Source organism: Eurytemora carolleeae, unplaced genomic scaffold (genome assembly GCF_000591075.1).
Source record: "Eurytemora carolleeae unplaced genomic scaffold, Eaff_2.0 scaffold260, whole genome shotgun sequence".
Taxonomy (NCBI): domain Eukaryota; kingdom Metazoa; phylum Arthropoda; class Copepoda; order Calanoida; family Temoridae; genus Eurytemora; species Eurytemora carolleeae.
The window spans coordinates 156,408-171,950 of record NW_019396613.1 but is presented as its reverse complement, the minus strand read 5'-3'; the positions used below and the strand labels follow the sequence as shown (position 1 = coordinate 171,950).

General features: G+C 32.8%; 1 protein-coding gene across 1 annotated transcript; it reads right to left on the bottom strand.

The window, feature by feature from the left end:
* Positions 1-7,595: 7,595 nt before the first annotated feature.
* On the bottom strand, positions 7,596-10,865 carry LOC111706293 (uncharacterized). The gene is made up of 4 exons (XM_023479125.1): positions 10,534-10,865; positions 10,058-10,442; positions 8,520-8,700; positions 7,596-7,998 (listed from the first exon to the last, which is right to left on the bottom strand). The coding sequence occupies exons 1-4, from the start codon at positions 10,853-10,855 to the stop codon at positions 7,849-7,851; spliced, it is 1,038 nt and encodes a 345-aa protein (XP_023334893.1). The 5' UTR covers positions 10,856-10,865; the 3' UTR covers positions 7,596-7,848.
* Positions 10,866-15,543: the final 4,678 nt, after the last annotated feature.

Here is a 15,543-nt window from a genome sequence, read left to right as displayed (position 1 = left end):
AACAATTTTTGAAAAAAAGTTTTTATAAAATATAAATAAAAATGTTTAATAAATTATTTTAATAGTGTTGCAGTATTGAATATTTTAAATTTTAAAAGAAATTAATAAAAAAAATATTGTTTTCTATGGTGCACTCTAAATTGTGATGTTGATCAAAGTCTTGGTATCTTTACTTTTATACTTTTACACACCGTACCTGCTATTAAAAAAGACCTCTCCAACATTTTACAGGAATTTAATCTGATTTTCAAATGAATAAGTAAGTTTTTGTTATAAAATATTTCACATATCAAATATTTAAAAATATCTTTTGCTCGTCTGTTTGCTGTTATCTAATAAATTGATTATATTCTCATGACGGCCCTAAAGGCTGAAAAGTTTTATGGATGATTGACATTTACGAGTTTTAAATATTCGCCATTTAAATCAGGAAAATCTGCAAAAAATCTGCAAATAATTTTTATTTGAGTATGGTGGTTGGAAGTAAAATAGTTACTAGAGCGCCTTAAAAGGACTCAAAGAAGTTCGTAGTAAGATTTCGATTCTACTGGAGACCACCGGAGGGATTTTATTTGCACTGGAGGGGTTTCAAAAAATGCTTTTTACAATTTGAAACGTTACGCAGGGTGATTTACATTCCACTGGAGGGATTCAGTTATCCTTCCTGGGGGTTTATAATTCCACTGGATGGATTCAGATATCCTTCCTGGGGGGTTATAATTCCACTGGAGGGAGTCAGATATCCGTCCTATGAGTTTATAATTCCACTGGAGGGATTCAGATATCCTTCCTGTGGGTTTATAATTGCATTGGCGGGATTCATATATCTTTCCAGGGGGTTTATAATTCCACTGGAGGGATTCAGATATCCTTCCTAGGGGTTTATAATTTATCTGAATCCCTCCAGTGGAATTATAAACCCCCAGGAAGGATATCTGAATCCCTCCAGTAGAATTATAAACCCCGTGGAAGGATAACTGAATCCCTCCAGTGGAATTATAAACCTCTTGGAAGGATAACTGAATCCCTCCAGTGGAATTATAAACCATTTGGAAGGATAACTGAATCCCTCCAGTGGAATTATAGACCCCCGGGAAAGATATCTGAATCCCTCCAGTGGAATTATAAACCCCTTGGAAGGATAACTGAATCCCTCCAGTGGAATAATAAAACCCCCAGGAAGGATATCTGAATCCCTCCAGTGGAATTATAAAGCCCTAGGACGGATAACTGAATCCCTCCAGTGTAAGTATTACCCCCCTGGAAAGATATCTGAATCCCTCCAGTGGAATGTAAATCACCCTGCGTAAAGTTTTGAATTGTAAAAATCATTTTTTCAAAACCCTCCACACTGTATCCTTAAGATCAAAATGTTAATAATCTGCGACAAATAATCCCTTAGTTACAGACTTTTTGTCGCTTACTTACGTATTAAAAATTAAAAAAAGAATTCCCCCCGGTGGTCTCCAGTGGAGTCAAAATCTTACTACGAACTTCCGTGACTCCCTTAAAAGCATAATATTCAAATACATTCTTTTCTTGGCTGATTTTTTGTATCCAATAAACTTGAAAACAGTTGGACAGATCGGACCAACATTTGTTTTAGCAACTCATAGTCATATTCGAAAATTTCGACTATTACGATTAAAAACAAACAAAATTTTTAAAATCTGTGGATTGCACATTTATTCAGCCTGCATAAAACAGTCTCATCAGTTCTTAAGACAGGGTCGACTTTTAAGTGTCTTAACGCTTTGGGCTTAGATTTTAACGCCCTTTTCTGATTCCATTAAGAGGTGCATGTAGCACTATAAAACACTTGAAGCATTGGTTTTTAAGAAGTAATCGGCGAAATTCTCATAGATTTTTGCTTGAGATTGGAAAATCACAGTGAAAAATCACAGTGATTGGAAAACGATTAAAAAATGGCAGCTTGAAAATAGCACTTGAACAATTAAAAGCAAAAATTGTTACAAAAAAGGCTTGCAAAGTACCCTAAAATCCTAGTGTAAATATATATTATATCGTAGTTGTGTATACACTGAACTATCCAGGTGAATGTTTGACTGGGCTGGGTTGACCCAACCATATATTATATTAGTCTACCTCCACAACACAGGGTGAAACAAAAATAATTTTTTCTTTTTCTGATATATCACATCTATATATCCAGCAAATATACTTCTCATTTAAACTATCTGAATATATCAATATTTATTATTTAAATTTTTAAAAAACTTGATATGATTTGTAAATTTGAACATATCAAATACGTTGTCATTACACGCCTCGCCCCTTCCTTTCAAACCTCCTACCTGCCACCCACCCCTTCATCATCTTTCAATAAACAATATTATTATATATATATACCCTTCCCTACCCGATCCTACCAGATCCTACCCGATCCTACCCTTCCCTACCCGATCCTACCCGATCCTACCCGATCCTACCCAATCCTACCCGATCCTACCAGATCCTATTCTACCCTTGTTTGTGTGTATCCTATTGTTACTACTATATGTGTGGCCCCTATGGTACTGCAGTGCATGTGCGGCCCCTATGCTACTGTAGGTGTAGCTCCTGTACTATGTATGTGAAGCTCTTATGCTACTGCATGTGGAGCCCATATGCTGCTGTAGCCTGTGTGTGGAGCCCCTATGCTATAGTATGTGAAGCCCCTACACTACTGTATGTGTAGCCCCTATTATATTGCATTTGGAGCCCCTATACTACCGTATGTGAAGCCCCTATGCTACTGTATGTGGAGCCCCTATGTTACTGTATGTGGAGCCCCTATGCTGATGTATGTGGAGCCCCTAAGCTACTGTATGTGGAGCCTCTATGTTGATGCATGTGGAGCCCCTATGCTGCTTGATGTGGAGCCCCTATGCTACTGTATGTGGAACCCCTATGCTACTGTATGTGGAGCCCCTATGCTGCTGTATGTGGAACCCCTATACTGATGTATGTGAAGCCCCTATGCTGATGTATGTGGAGTCCCATGTTGCTATATGTGGAGCCCCTATGCTGCTGTATGTGGAGCCCCTATGCTGATATATGTGGAGTCCCATGTTGCTGTATGTGGAGCCCCTTTGCTGCTGTATGTGGAGCCCCAACGCTACTGTATGTGGAGCCCCTATGCTGCTGTATGTGAAGCCCCTATGCTGATGTATGTGGAGTCCCATGTTGCTGTATGTGGAGCCCCTATGCTGCTGTATGTGGAGCCCCTATGCTGCTGTATGTGAAGCCCCTATGCTGATGTATGTGGAGTCCCATGCTGCTGTATGTGGAGCCCCTATATTACTAATCCCTCCTGAATATGCAGATTCGATCTGTGTAAGACCCTACAGAGCAGATGCCTTTAGAAATAAAAGGAAATGGGACAAACAAATCATACCCAGGCTAGTTTTTAAAATTTAACAAAAAGAAAAAACTTTTAAGCACAAATTTTTAAAATTTTAAACATTCATGAACCTTCCCTGGGGTTACGTGATGTCCTACACAAATTTGGGCCCGATAGGTTCAGCCGTTTTGACAAACAAACAGATAAGCAAAATTTATGTACAGATTAATGGACGCTTCCGCAATAATTTGTAGAAACCACAAATTTAAAAATTATTTTCCATGATATAGCAGATACAGTGTGTGAACAAGTATTGTGAATATGTTGTATGCGATGCTATCTCATTTGAACTACTCCCGTTTGAACTATTGTTCGTTTGACCTACTGCACGTGGTACCACGTGAGTAGTTGAAATGAGCAATATTTCAAACGAGTAAATGCATTGCTCATTTGAACTATTTTTTAGTTCATTTGAACTATTATTATTTTAAATGAAATAAACAAAAAATAGTTCAAATGAACATTAAAATAGTTCAAATGAACATTAAAATAGTTCAAATGGACATAAAAAAATAGTTCGAATGAACACAAAAATAGTTTAAATGAATAAAAAAAATAGTTCAAATGGACATAAAAATAGTTCAAATGAACATAAAAATAGTTCAAATGAACATAAAATAGTTCAAATGAAATAGTTCAAATCAAAAAAAAATAGTAAAAATGAACTTAAAATATATAGTTTAAATGAGAAAATATATCTTAAATGAAAATGACATTAAAAAATAGTTCAAATGAACAAAAAATAGTTCAAATGAGAAAAAATAATTCAAATGGACAAAAAAAATAGTTGAAATGAACAAAAAATAGTCACAATGAACAAAAAAGTAATTCAAATGGACGTAAAAATAGTTCAAACATAGACAAAAAATAGTTCAAATGGACATAAAAATAGTTCAAATGGACAAAAAATAGTTCGAATGAACACAAAAACAGTTCAAATGCTGAAGTAATTGTAGGGGAGGGGGCCTCGGGGGCCTGCAGGCCCGTGGGAGGAGGCAGACGCTGAAAGCTGAAGGCATGATTAAGAGGGGACGACATTTGTAGATCGAGATTGAATCCTAGCTGCAGCGCTCGGCCCTGAAAGTGTCATACCTTAACCTAACCCGTGGCCGCAGCGCTCGGCCCAGAAAGTGTCATAACTTAACCTAACCCATGGCCGCAGCGCTCGGCCCAGAAAGTGTCTTAACCTAACCTAACCCTAAATAAATACTAATTTAAATGAATATTGATGAGATAGTGGTCATGTCAAAAAGTAAAATCTGCAGTGAAGTCTTCCCCACCTCGCACACTCGAAGGTTGGAGTTCAGCGTCTGCCGTGGGAGGAGACTGAAAAAGGGGCCAGGTAAAATCACGTCGAGAGTAGGAGTAAATCACATTTGAACTAGTTATATGTTTGTCAACTATTTCCATTTGAAATTTTTTGTTTGTTTATTTTTCAATTGAACTATTTTTTCTCATTTGAACTGTTTTTTTTTTATTTAAACTTTATTTTAAATTCATTTGAACTATTTCATTTGAACTATTTTTATGTTCATTTGAACTATTTTTATGTTCATTTGAATTATTTTTTTGTTAATTTAAGCTATTTTTTCATGTTTATTTAAACATTTCTGTGTAAAATTGTTATCTAATTAATTGTTTTTTGTTCATTTGAACTATTTTTTGTTCTTTTGAACTATTTCATTTGCAGAACTATATTTGTTTTTTCATTTGCACTATTTTTTTTTCTTTTAAACTATTTTAAGTTCATTTCAACTTTTTTTTCAATTTGAACTATTTCATTTGAACTATTTTTATGTTCATTAGAACTATTTTTTATCTTCATTTGAACTATTCTTATGTTCATTTAAACTATTTTTATGTTCATTTGAACTATTTTTATGTTCATTTAAACTATTTTTATGTTTATTTGAACTATTTTGTTTGTTAATTTAAACTTTTTTATGTTTATTTGAAACATTTCTGTGTAATTGTTATCTAATTAATTGTCATGAACTAACTTTATGCGAATTATAAAAAAAAATTAAAAACTGAATTGCGGTAGAAAAATAGTTCAAATGAGCAAGAAATGTGTTGATTTGAACTACAGGATATGACGTCATGTTAGTAGTTCAAATGAACAATAGTTCAAACGAACAATAGTTCAAACGGGAGTAGTTAAAATGAGAATCCACCGTTGTATGCCTGGCCAGGTACTGGTTTGTGCGTCTAATAAATATCAAAAGGGTAAATGTGATCGGAAACAAACTTTGTCTATAAGCATCTCACGTTAAACTAAAGTAACTTCCATGAAACAATTGAAATCTTTTTTTTCAATTATAACTCCTTGAATTGGAGAGATATTGAAAAGAACAGAGATATTTTGAATTTCTAATATTTTACCAAATAACTTTGTTTTTCTCATACTTACGTAAAATCAAAGCTAGAGAAGCTACGAGGTCACAAAGTTGTACCTGTGATGTCGCCTAGATGGTCTTGTTTGCCTAGAATAATAATTTTAAATCGTCCTTAATTTGTCATGCAAGGATAGCAGCATAGCAGTACGTTTGAATTTCCGAGCCGGGTCAACCTTTCCAGTCCCAGTTTGTACTGTACCTAGCTCTATGGACAGGACTATCCGGTGCAACAAGGTTGACGCGGTCAGACTTTATGCTTCATATAGGTGGAATTTACTTTTACTATAGGGGCAGAGGTGCGTGCATGTCCGATTCACAATTTTGCCATCTTAATTTTGCAATCTTATTAAAATTTTAATATTATCAATAATGTCGTTTTCCGACTTGAAAAGTGTTTATTTCTGATAATTTCTCCATAGTTTCTCAAGCATTATGATATGCTCATTGCTCGTGCATGGCTAGAATGGGGTGAGCCTTTTTATTATTATTATTGCGCTTTTTCATAGAAAATTACCTATTTTTATTAAGTAACACTAGAAATTGTCTAAAGTTTCTAAAGTTTTTAAAAGATATCCGAATTCTGTTAAAAAAATGTAGGATTAAATTTGTTGTTCCAAAATCTCCTATAAAACAGAAATATATATATATCTATATGCTTTAATTGTGTGCAGGGTGTCTGTTGGTTTGTTTGTATCAAATAAACGTCAAAACCAATCGGGCCCAAATTTTTGTGGGACCTCGTGTGACCTCAGGAAAGGTTTATGGATAATCAAATTTTTAAAAATTTGCTTCTAACAGAATTCAAATTTTGAAAAGTTTTGAAATTCCACGAAATGTTTTTTATAAAATCCGCGATTTTTTTTGTTTTGTTTTACAATGTATTCAAAGAGAAAATGTTTAAAAACAAAATAGAATATTGGCGCGAAGCGCCCTAAAAGCCTATAACAATATAAAATATTAAATAACCCAATATATTGATATATTAAACTATGAATAATGAATATATATAACAATGAATTAAAATAAATATATATTGAATAAATATATTTGAGCGAACAATATCTCTTATTTTGCATATTTGCGTTTTATTGAGAATGGAAAACCATTCGCACTTAATCATGGTCAGTTAAGGAGGGGCGGGGGGCAGGGGGAGGGCAAAAAAGGGGAAGGGGCTGATTTTACATAGCTACTATTTTAACACTGTTATTTTTGTATGCAGTTCTGCAAAGTTTAAGACGAAATCTTTTTTATTCAGCATTTTTAAATTATATTTTGCCCCGTGCTTTAGCGACGGACATTCACATATATCATTTATAAAGTCGAATAATATTTAGTATTTAATAAAAATTAATTAAGAACAAAATAGTTACATAAATAGGTTTAATAACTAAATTTTACATATTATCAGCTTTATTACAAAAAATAGTTACATAAATAGGTTTAATAACCAAATTTTACATATTATCATCTTTACCTTTTTTTGATTTACGTTGCATTGACATTATTCTTTGATTTATGTTCATTGGCTCGCAGTGGTTCTTTGGTTTAAATTTCTTAAGTCAAGTTGGAAACAGATTTTATTCATAAAAATAAGATTATTAAAGAAATATTTTACATTATTTGAGTTTCTTTTTTGATTACATTTGAGAAATCATACAATTGCAGTTATCTCTGAATAATTTATCACTTTATAAACTTTGAAATATATATTTATCATACGTTATTTTTATTCCTTACTTCTTTACCTTCTCATTCATCCCTTTCTTCTTTACCTTCTCATTCATCCCTTTCTTCTATACCTTCTCATTCATCCCTTACTTCTTTACCTTCTCATTCATCCCTTTCTTCTTTACCTTATCATTAATCCCTTTCTTCTATACCTTCTTATTCATCCCTTACTTCTTTACCTTCTTATTCATCCTTTACTTCTTTACCTTCTTATTCATTCCTTACTTATTTACCTTCTCCTTTATCCCTTACTTCTTTACCTTCTCATTCATCCTTTACTTCTTTACCTTTTCATTTATCCCTTACTTATATACCTCCTTCCTATGGACCTTTATCTTCTTCTTCTTCATCTCCTTCTTTTTTTCCTTCTTCTTCTTCTTCTTTTTCTTCTTCTTCTGATATGTGTGTGTTTTTCTTTATCTTTTGATCTTGAGGAAGTGCAGGGCAGTCTTCTATCAGATGAAACTCAGACTAAATAATCATAATGATAAAGCTAATGATAATGATGATAAACATGATGATAATTATAATAATAATAATAGAATAATGGTAATAATAAATGATGATGATGGTGATAGTAATAATAATAATGAATGATAAAAGTGATGATAGTGATAATAGCAATCACAGCAAATATTAAGATCAGTGCTAGTGGTAACCAGAAAACAGCGGTCTGAAAGTAGTCTTCAATTCTTTCTGTTAAACGTGAAATATTACTAAGGATATTGTAATTTCTAACTGATGTCTTCCAAATGTGTCATAAACATGCTACAAGTATTCTCAGGTATAAGTATATAATAATTACAAATACATCATCCTTTTTTTAGACACCTAGAACTCTGCTTACTTTTGTATTAAAAATTACGGGGGGGGGGGTATAGGGAGACATATAAATAAATGTTTTCCACTGTTTGCATCTGTTTCTAACTTAAACCCTGAATCTCTAGCTAGAGGAGCAGGGCTAACATGCATAATACCAAATACTTTTTTACCTTGCAATTATGACATCGTTTGGGTAATGGCGGCTTTGGACAATCAACTGCTAAGTGCCGCGTCACATCTCCACAGTTAAAACAACGCAGTCGTCTTCCTTTTGGTAAAGGTCGCTTTCCTGCCAGAACAATTCCATCTGAGCCACGCACAGCAGTAGCTTCCCAACCTCTTTCACTTTTCCTACATCAGGAAATAATAAATATTAAAAAACAAGAAAATGTTATGCGAAATAAAACTACAAAGAACATACAAAAAAATAAGAAAGAAAAGAATAGTCCCCATAAGCTATCTACAATTTAAATCCTGCACTGCAGTTATTAATGTCATGCTTTAACAATGAAGGCATTGCAAGGGTCACCAGGACTTAAACGCTTCATCTTTTAACCCTAATTTTTCAATTTTTCAAAAAAACTCTAAATAGCACTCTTATTTTTGACACTTTATCACCTTGACTTTTTAGGAATAGTTATTAAAAAGACGGTCGAAAGGCCGGTTGGCGTTTCAAAAAATGTAAACTATAACAAAAATTGTCTAATTTATTTGGAAATGAGCTGGTTTTGAAAACTTAGACTTAAATTTGAAATTAGGGTTAATCTTAGATTTCTATTTTTCCAAAAACAATTTTTTCCAAGAACATATAAAAAATGTGACCCTATCAATTTTAATAAAATTTAAGAACAGTTTACAAGTTAAACAGAGTTCTTAGAAAAATTAATTAACCTTTTCCCTGCTGGGTATTTTAAAACCAGTATATATTGGGGCGGGGGTCAATTTGACCCACCCCTCTAAATCCCATGTTTGATGTCTAATTATGACAAATTATACATCACTAGAAAGCTCTTATGCTCTACTTTCGGAATCTGCAAAAAAATGCAAACTTGCAAAAATTGAATTTTTTAACAAAACCCATACAGTAAAAATGCTTGCAAAAAAAAGGTCCAAAAATGATAAATTATACTATTTTGAAAAGCCCTTGACCACACCATTTCAAAGTTGCAAAAATTTGTGCAACATTTTAAATAACCTGAAGTGTATTTAGGAAAAACTAAATATGTGTAATTGCTTTTGACGAAGTTTTTAAAAATAATTAGCAATTAAAAAAAGCCAAAAATTATCAAAATCTGACAGCTAAAAAAGGGTCAAGACAAAGATTTAGTTTGTTATTGGAAAAAGTAGGCATTTAGGCAGTGTGCCTAAGGACTAGGGAGTTTGTTTTAAAGCCCTGGAGGGTTTTGGGTGTTTAGGAAAAGTCAGAAAAGGAATTGAGTCTTTGGAACAAAATCAAATATTTAAACCTCAATATTTTTAGAACCCGATGTTGTAAACCTTTTGATATTTCAAACTCAGATTATTTGATCTAGCAGAGTTCATAGTTTGAAATATCTAGAGTCTGCAAGATTTGGTTCCAAAGATATAGTGATTAGAAAATCAGCGTTTGTGGCAAAGACTCAATTCCTTTCAGAAAATTTCAACAGCCTCAGACCAATACTTTTTGGTTATATAAAAAAAAACAGCAGGAATAGGGCTAAAAACTGACCTTATTTTGAAATCTACTTGTTCTCCTGGTTTTAAACATCTCCATCCAGCTCCTGCTATCACGGACTGATGAACAAATATATCTGTTGAAGAATTTAAATCTTGTGAAGTGTTCAGCACTAGTGGGTTTATATTTGATATTTTGCGATTTTGACTAGCTTGAGTTAACTGACTGGGGTCACTTGACTGATAAGGTTTATCATCTTGACTTTCTTGATTTGTTTGACTAGGTTTGCTTGACTGAATAGCTTCCTTGTCTTGACTAGCTTGACTAGATTTACTTCGAATTTTCATTTTTTTTCTGACAAATTTTGTTTCATTTTTTTTCCTTCCACATAGTTCATAATTTTCTTCTTTCTTCTTCTCTCCTGCATTTTCAGAAGAATCTGAAAACAAACATAAATCTTAGCTTTTCTTTCACAAAATTATTGAGAAACTTTTGATAAATGATAAAAGAATATTCTAAAATAAACTGACCTGAGATGTTTAGGAATCCCCAACCTTTGTTAAAATTAAACCATTTACAGTATCCAGCAATCCAATCCTCATTTTCTTCTCCAGCAATCTTCTCTTCCCTCTCAACATTTTCATCTTCTTTACTCTTCTCAACATTTTCATCCTCTTTACTCTTCTCAACATTTTCATCTTCTTTACTTCTCAACATTTTCATCCTCTTTACTCTTCTCAACATTTTCATCTTCTTTACCCTTCTCAACATTTTCATCTTCTTTACTCTTCTCAACATTTTCGTCTTCTTTACTCTTCTCAACATTTTCGTCTTCTTTATTCTCATTTTCATCTTTTTCTTCTCCAACATTTCTTAAATCTTTTTCTAAATTCTTCGCTACACCTTCCATTTTCTTTTTTCACTTTTTAAAATTAAGTTTTTCATATTTCACCAATCATATTGAAACAAATTTACATGTAGATAATTTTCTGTCACGTCAAAAGAATTTGAAAATTTTGTTTGTAAACCATGATGGGTACTGGAGTGGGTGATGGGAGGGGTTTACAAACAGACTGAGAATTGAACATGGAATTATATTTATTTCGGATGAACGCGCGGGGGCGGATACAATTACCCCCTCCCCCCTCTATATTCAACAAGCAGCTGCACTAATTGCCCCTGTAACGTACAGAAGAGCTTTATCAATTATCTAATAATTACCTATTAATTATCTATTTCTACATTTTCGTACATTTTCAATGATAATAATTTCTTTACTTATACTGAACAAAATCCATAATGTGACATTTTTAGATTTGCATAAACAAATTTTTGAAATATATAAAATCATAATAACGGGGATTAAATAATTTTGCAGAGTGAAAAAAAGAATTATGTTTATAATCACTTTTCCACTTTATTGAGATACTTTGCACCTACGCGCCTTAAAGCTTGGAGGAGTTTAGGGAGGGTGCCCCCCCTCCCCACCCTTACTAGGTTCTCCCCTACTATGTAAGATAATATTTGCTTACTGATAACATTACTGATTACATTTGATTAGCCAACATTACGTAAATATATCCCGGACCTTCCTGTGAGTTCCGGTAAAAAAAGATAAATAAAATTCATTTCTTGTCACTTGTATAAAGAATCGCAATTGAAAATATCAAATATTTAGATGAGGGATATCTCATTTGACCTTAGCGTGACTCCATAGGTGTTAAAAGAATAACATTGTGACTCGGCAATGTATTTTAATTTTAGTTTAATTCTATCATGAATCATGAAGTTTCTTCACTATGTATATTGTATATGAAGATATCTGTCAACCTATTTTTTGGTTTCTTTTATGAAATTCGTTAATTTCCGCCTCAGACCAATACAATTGACTTGCAATTTATATATGCAGTATTGAGTCTACGTCACAAAATTGGTTTTCTGAATCCTAATATCTTTGAATGCAATCGGCTATTTTGCTATACTTGTTCAACTCTAGTTTCTTAGATTAGATTGGGGTTCCCAAGGTCTTTAATATGATCTGTTCATATTTTTTAATACTTGATACATATAATGAATATCATATATATGTATCCTCGTTTAAAGAAATATTCAGCTTATTCTTGATCTCTTATCTTGATCAGAATAACATGTAGTAATAATATTTCTTGATCAAGAACAATCTTTTACATTATTGAGCCTAAAACTTTTTGTATTTCTGACTGTCAAGATTGACGCTATGTCTCCGCCTCCTGTTCTCTTCGCCATTTATGTGCTCCATTACATTGCACAACGTTTGAATCTAATCATTATTTTTCTGAACCAGGGGAGCTCGTGTGAAGACAGCCTGAGCTATCTTGTAGCTCCCCGGCCACAAAATATATATATAATTGTCTAGTTATTTTTATTAATATGAATGTTGTAAAGTTGTGGCCCAATAAATGATTTGATTTGATTTGATTTGATAATCTGGTGGTGTAAACTTTTGTAATTTTAAACTTAGATTATTTGATCTGACAGAATTTAATGTTTGACATAAAGGTCTACAACATTGTGGTGCAAAAATATATGGATCAGAAAATCAGAGTTTGGGACAAAGACCTAATTACTTTTAGCAAAACACACAAGGAAATCTATGTTATTGTCTTTGTTTATAATTCCAAGTAAGGCTGGGAGTCTTTTTGGAGAAAAGTTTTTTTGGAGAAGTAAGGAAAGTGGGATAAACTGGAGAAATTTCGGAAAAAGAAACAGAAGAAGGATGATATTATTGAACCTTCTACAGATGAAAATGTAAGTGTGTTGTTCAGTGGCAGAAAGTATCTACAGATGTATATATATCAATATTGATAAGAATTAAATATTTTTAAATATATTCTAAAAGAATTGTCTCTTAAAGGGATTGTAAGCGTAATTTTAAACAATTGCCTCACATACCAATATTGTTTTATCTGAAACCCGTCCTGTCTCTTCATTAAACCCTGATAACAATATTGTTTTATCTGAAACCCGTCCTGTCTCTTCATTAAACCCTGATAACAATATTGTTTTATCTGAAACCCGTCCTGTCTCTTCAACAAGCAGCTGCACTAATTGCCCCTGTAACGTACAGAAGAGCTTTATCAATTATCTAATAATTACCTATTAATTATCTATTTCTACATTTTCGTNTAATGGTTTATCTGCAACCCTTCCTGTCTCTTCATACAACCCTGATAACAATATTTGATTATCTGCAACCAGTCCTGTCTCTTCATACAAACCTTATAACAATATTGGTTTATCTCCAACCCTTCCTAGCTCTTCATAAAACCCTGATTACAATATTGCATGGTTTATCTCCAACCCTTCCTGTCTCTTCATACAACCCTGATACAGGGTGTTCCACGAAACATGACAGATGGTTAATAGTTTAGAATGTCTTCTTCCATAATTTGTAATAAAAATATTATACAGGAGTCATGTTATAGTAAAACTAACTTAAAAGTAAAATATGTAATTGAGCAAAAGATTTTTTTAAGCGAAATAAACTGCAAACAGCCTTTAATATCTAATACAGTGTATGGATCGACGACATTCATATACATATTAATCAACTGTCATGTCTCGTGGGACACCCGTATGCCCTGAAAACCTTTAATTAACTTTAATAAGATATTGTAATTTATTTAGGTTTAAAATTAAGTGTTTCATTTGATAATGCCTATGTAAGATGCGTAATATATGCATTAGAAATACGCAATATAGTCACTTTTCTAGATAAACCAAATTGAAACAAATCAGTTTTTAAATTATATTTTTAACCCCCCCACCCCCCCACCACCTCTCTTACCCCCTCTCTTCCTAGTTATCCTTCTTTTATAATATTTTTCAGAATTGCAATTGATGTTACAATCGAATTTTGTCAAAATATGCAAAAAGAAAAATTAAGTGAAAATGCAAAACAAATTTTGAATCTGAAACACGAACCCATTGACCATATCGTATTGCATAATGTGGTAACACCAATAACATTTTTTTAAACTCTAAGGTTTTTGAAATTTAAAAAAAAACACCAGAAAAATTTTTAAAAGCTCTAACATTTCTTTTTTTTTGATAAAAGTTTGCTTCTAGAAATAATAAAATTTTGTCCTATGTGAGAAAATATAAGGCGAAACTAACCAAATAACGATAGTTTTAAAAAGGATGAAACTGTAAAGACGACCCGAAACCCTTAAATATGACAATCGCAGGGTTATCTAATGTTTTGGCAAGGAAAAACGAAATCTCATCCATCCTTTGTGGGTACGTAACCTCAATGTGTGTAACTGCATGAAAACTGTGAATGTGCAGATACATTTAGTAAAAATACAAGGTTGCCCACAAATTATGACACTTCAAAGACGACTGTATGGAATTTATACTATCTTTTTCCTTATATTTATGATTCTCTGCAACTGCAGAAACTTGTTTCTTTATTTCATGAGTTTCAGATCGTCTTGTGGCATCCTTTGTGGTTGAAGCCAGTAAGTAACCCTAAAATTTACAAAATTTCCGTGGCAAACTTGTACTATGTTCACTATGTGCATGAATATCTTCTTATTTTGTGTCAAGAGATTATAAGTACTAAATCGTAGCAAGGGAAGCAAGGGCGGTTTCAGGATTCAATCCCCCCTCCCTCCCCACCCCACCCTTGAATACTACAATTTACACTTCCGTGCTGTTTTGCAATTAAGAAAAGTGCAATTTGCAACCAACAAAGGCATATGATTCCAATTCCCTCATTTCCCCCATGATATGTTGTCAAAAAATAGTGAAACTTGCCCTCCCTTTAAGCAATACCTTTTTTGGAAAATTTATTTAGAATTTAGATTATTTGTCCTTGTAAAATTTTTGATTATCTTAATATTATAAAAATTTCAAAAAAAGGTATCGGTTAAATTCAAAGATTATAAAATATCGAATAAAATTACTTTCAGAATCTATTCTCTAAATGTTTTCCTTTTAATTGCGTAAAAAATGTTTCAAGTTTTATAAACACCTTTACTAGTCATAATTATATTCACTTTTTATAATGATTTATACTTCTGATCTTTGATAAACTTTTATGCCACATGTTGAAAAAATTTAAAAAATTCTATATTGTACATGCATGTAAACTAAAAACCAAGAGTTATAAGGAAGCATCTGCTATATAACTGCATAACGGAGGCTCGTGTCTGTACAGCGGAGGCTCATGGCATCCGAGGGTTCCCTCCCTCTTAGAATTTAGGAGCCTTAGTATTGACACATACAGGGTGTCCCACGAAACATGACAGTATGCAGGACGACTTGAATGTCGTCTTGATTTTGATATAATTTGCTGCGTTTATTTGTCAACCTAATTTTAGAAGTGAATTTCTAGAGATAATAATCACAAAATTTCCCTTGTCCTGCCATTTCCAAAATGTGGTCTGCCTTTTTTGTGCTTTCATTATTGCCCGAGATATGAAGAATTTCGTTCAGATTTCGACAATTTTGCTTTTATTTAACAAAATTGAAATCTGAACCAAACTCTTTATATCTCC

What these genes read in the sequence shown, in the direction of transcription:
- LOC111706293 (XM_023479125.1), bottom strand. Translation starts at nt 10,855, where the DNA reads ATGAAAATGAGAATAAAGAAGACGAAAATGTTGAGAAGAGTAAAGAAG. An exon ending in CAAGTAGATTTCAAAATAAG is followed by an intron (nt 8,701 to 10,057) that starts GTCAGTTTTTAG and finishes TTCCTGATGTAG; the next exon opens with GAAAAGTGAAAGAGGTTGGG. An exon ending in AACGATGTCATAATTGCAAG is followed by an intron (nt 7,999 to 8,519) that starts GTAAAAAAGTAT and finishes ATGATTATTTAG; the next exon opens with TCTGAGTTTCATCTGATAGA.